This window comes from Aplysia californica, unplaced genomic scaffold (genome assembly GCF_000002075.1).
Source record: "Aplysia californica isolate F4 #8 unplaced genomic scaffold, AplCal3.0 scaffold00114, whole genome shotgun sequence".
Taxonomy (NCBI): domain Eukaryota; kingdom Metazoa; phylum Mollusca; class Gastropoda; order Aplysiida; family Aplysiidae; genus Aplysia; species Aplysia californica.
Window position 1 is genome coordinate 1,089,435 of NW_004797384.1, and position 2,794 is coordinate 1,092,228.

Here is a 2,794-nt window from a genome sequence, read left to right on the forward strand (position 1 = left end):
CGTCTTCCATCCCTTTTGCTCTTCATTTTTTTCCCCCCTTTCTTCTAGAGGTTTATCTTTATATTATAATAATTTTGTTTACTTATTAATAAAAGTGCTTTTCTCTATGTAAAACTTGTTTTGATTTGTGCATGATTATGCTGAACCTATTCACATTCACGCTTAAAATAGATAAAAAGAAATGTACAGTGTTTTCAACTTGTATTGTGGAAAGTATGTTTTATTGAAGAAACAGTTTACTTTTAAATAATTTCTCAGGAAACTCTTCCGAGCATCAATTCATTTCCTTAGGTTCATATTCATAGTATAATAAAAAATAATTTATATGTTGAAACAGAGAAAGTGAACAGGAAAAAGATGTCTGAATTTTAATTTTTTACTTTTCAAATTTAGATAAAGTGTTTCTTGTTCAACGTTAAAAAGGAAAAATTGTAATGTTGATAAATTGTGATTTAAAAATTATTTTTTTTCAATATTGAAAATTTTGATTCTGAATGTTGGCACGTTCCTGCCATCACATAATTTTTTTTCAAATGTCTTGCTTTGCTAAGATGTGGTCAAATTTTGCCCAGATTCCAATTTTCTTTTGAGAATTTCCAAGGCATCTTATTAGACTAGTGACATTTATTTTTGTAATAAACATTTTATTCTGGACACTAGTGAATTAAATGTAAACTAAATGAGGTTCAGAAACAGTAACTTTACTTATTTGAAATGTTGATGAAAAATGTCTTTGTGGTAGTCCTGTTGTAAGAACTTTATATTAAGGGTTAAGATAAGGACAAAGACAAAAAGAAGAAAAAAGAATATTAGCCTGCATTGTAAACCAATATGATAATTGTGGGCAAAGGGTGAGTCCTTATTTTCAAAAGAAGGAATGATATATATGAAATATTTTTGTAACTTTGAAGAAATTATTTTAAAAGTAATGCCTTAATTGTTAGTGTTTTGTAAGAATCCAAATTTCAAATGTTTACCTGTACAAAATAAATTTTGCCGTGGCCAATTGAACAACCCCTTTTTTATCCTGGCCTGGGCTTTTGCTTTAATTTTATATGTCATGTGTGTGTGCCCCTTCCTGTTGCAGCCAGCTTCCAGCCCCGGCCGCTTTGCCCTCCCAAACTTCCGCTCCAACAGGAGTAACAGTAATGCTGGAGAGATAGATGAAGCCCAGGTGAAGAAATGGCTTGCAGTTGCTTGATACAAATCGAATTTGGTCAGCTAAGAGCCAAACTCCTTTCTCATGATAATGATTAAAAAGTGTTCAGGACAGAAAAAGACCATTAACATTTTCTTTTGTTAAGTTTTTACCTAGATTTAAAAAAAGATTTTGTTAAAAAAGAAAATACTATCGTTGCAGGTTGTTCTTGTGCTCCTGAAAATGGCAAGCACAAATAGGGCTCCTCTTTCTCTTTTTTTTTTGTCTTAGGAAAACATATTTTTCACAGTAATCATGATGTGCAAGTTTGGCTCTTAGCTATTCTAGGTAATGAAAAGTGTGCCCATCTGTTGTCAGTGTTGTCTGGAACTGTTGCATGCTGTGTGTGTTAAGGTGAAAAACAAAACTGGAAATTGGAATCGTTTGTTTTTTAGAGTCTGGATTAAAGAATGTTTCGAATTTTCATTTTTGAATGTTTAATACCTGGGTAAATCACAAATGGCTTGCTCACGAGTTTGCTGTTTTACAAATACGACTTCATTCTCTTCTATCTCTTTTAAGTGCGTTTAAACTTAAACTGCAGGTGCATTAGGATCGGTAAAGAACAGTTGAAATGTTGTCTTGAAATGATCTGTTTTATGAACTGAACTAAAGTTAGTAATATAATTATATTTTGAGATAGTCATCAGGACTGGTTTACTCATTTTTTTTCACGCATGGATTTATTATGCTGTCACAGTTTGTCTTTGTTTTGCCTGACTCGTTGCCTGGTTCTGATTTCTTTATTTATTACTTCTTTTTCTACTGCTCCCATTTATATGAGATAAAGATAGTTGCCTGTAAATGCAGATATACAAATAGAACTTTGAGCAAGTTTGTGTTGAAATGCCAAAGGTTTCTTTCCTGTAAAGTGCTTTAAAATCACTTTAAAAGACCAGGATAATATACAGTCTGAAAGCATTCGAGCAGAGAAAAGAGTACCAAACCATGACAATCAATGTTTGTTTCAGTTTCAGAGCTAAAGTGAACTCTTAAAGAAGAAGAAGAAAATTTAGGAAGTGGTTTAATTCGTAATCTTAGACGTTTCTTGCATCATCCAAAGTCTCTTGCACAACTTGCTTGGTCAAGAAATGTAAATTCATATCATATTGAAACCTTGTAGATTAGTTTTCCGATTTGTCAGCTGAATGAGTAGGCTCTTGGGTAGATTGAATGATCCTGTCTGAGTTCTCTTCTGACAATGTGGGCAAGTTTTAGGCACATGGTGTCTCTCGCACCTGGTTCTCATCTTTAGAAATTATATATATATTCATATTCAGAGCAATGATAAGGCTTCTTCCCTTCCGTGGGAAGGAGGAGAGCTCAAATTCCGAAGCCAATCGACGTTTTATAGTATTCAAGTGTTCATGGGATGCTTCCAAGCTGAAAGGCATAGAGATACTTCATAAAACATCATCCCCATACGGGAATCAAACTCCTGCCTTTCACATGCATGGCAGAAAAAAATCATGGTACTCTACAAACACTTGCAATCTGGATTTGAAGTGTGTTTTTATGTTACTAGTAATTACTTCACATTTAATGTTACAATGTATTTTCTCTTATATCTGCAATGGTTAACATGCCCCCCCCCCC

At 33.4% G+C, this 2,794-nt stretch overlaps 1 protein-coding gene across 1 annotated transcript in view; it reads left to right on the top strand.

Annotated features, from left to right (window-relative positions):
* Window positions 1-2,794, top strand: part of LOC101848654 (early endosome antigen 1) — a gene marked incomplete in the record, with an annotated part of 47,732 nt that overhangs the window by 4,523 nt on the left and 40,415 nt on the right. The window contains 1 exon segment of the mRNA XM_005095835.3: window positions 1,088-1,174. Coding sequence (XP_005095892.2) covers window positions 1,088-1,174 — 87 coding nt within the window.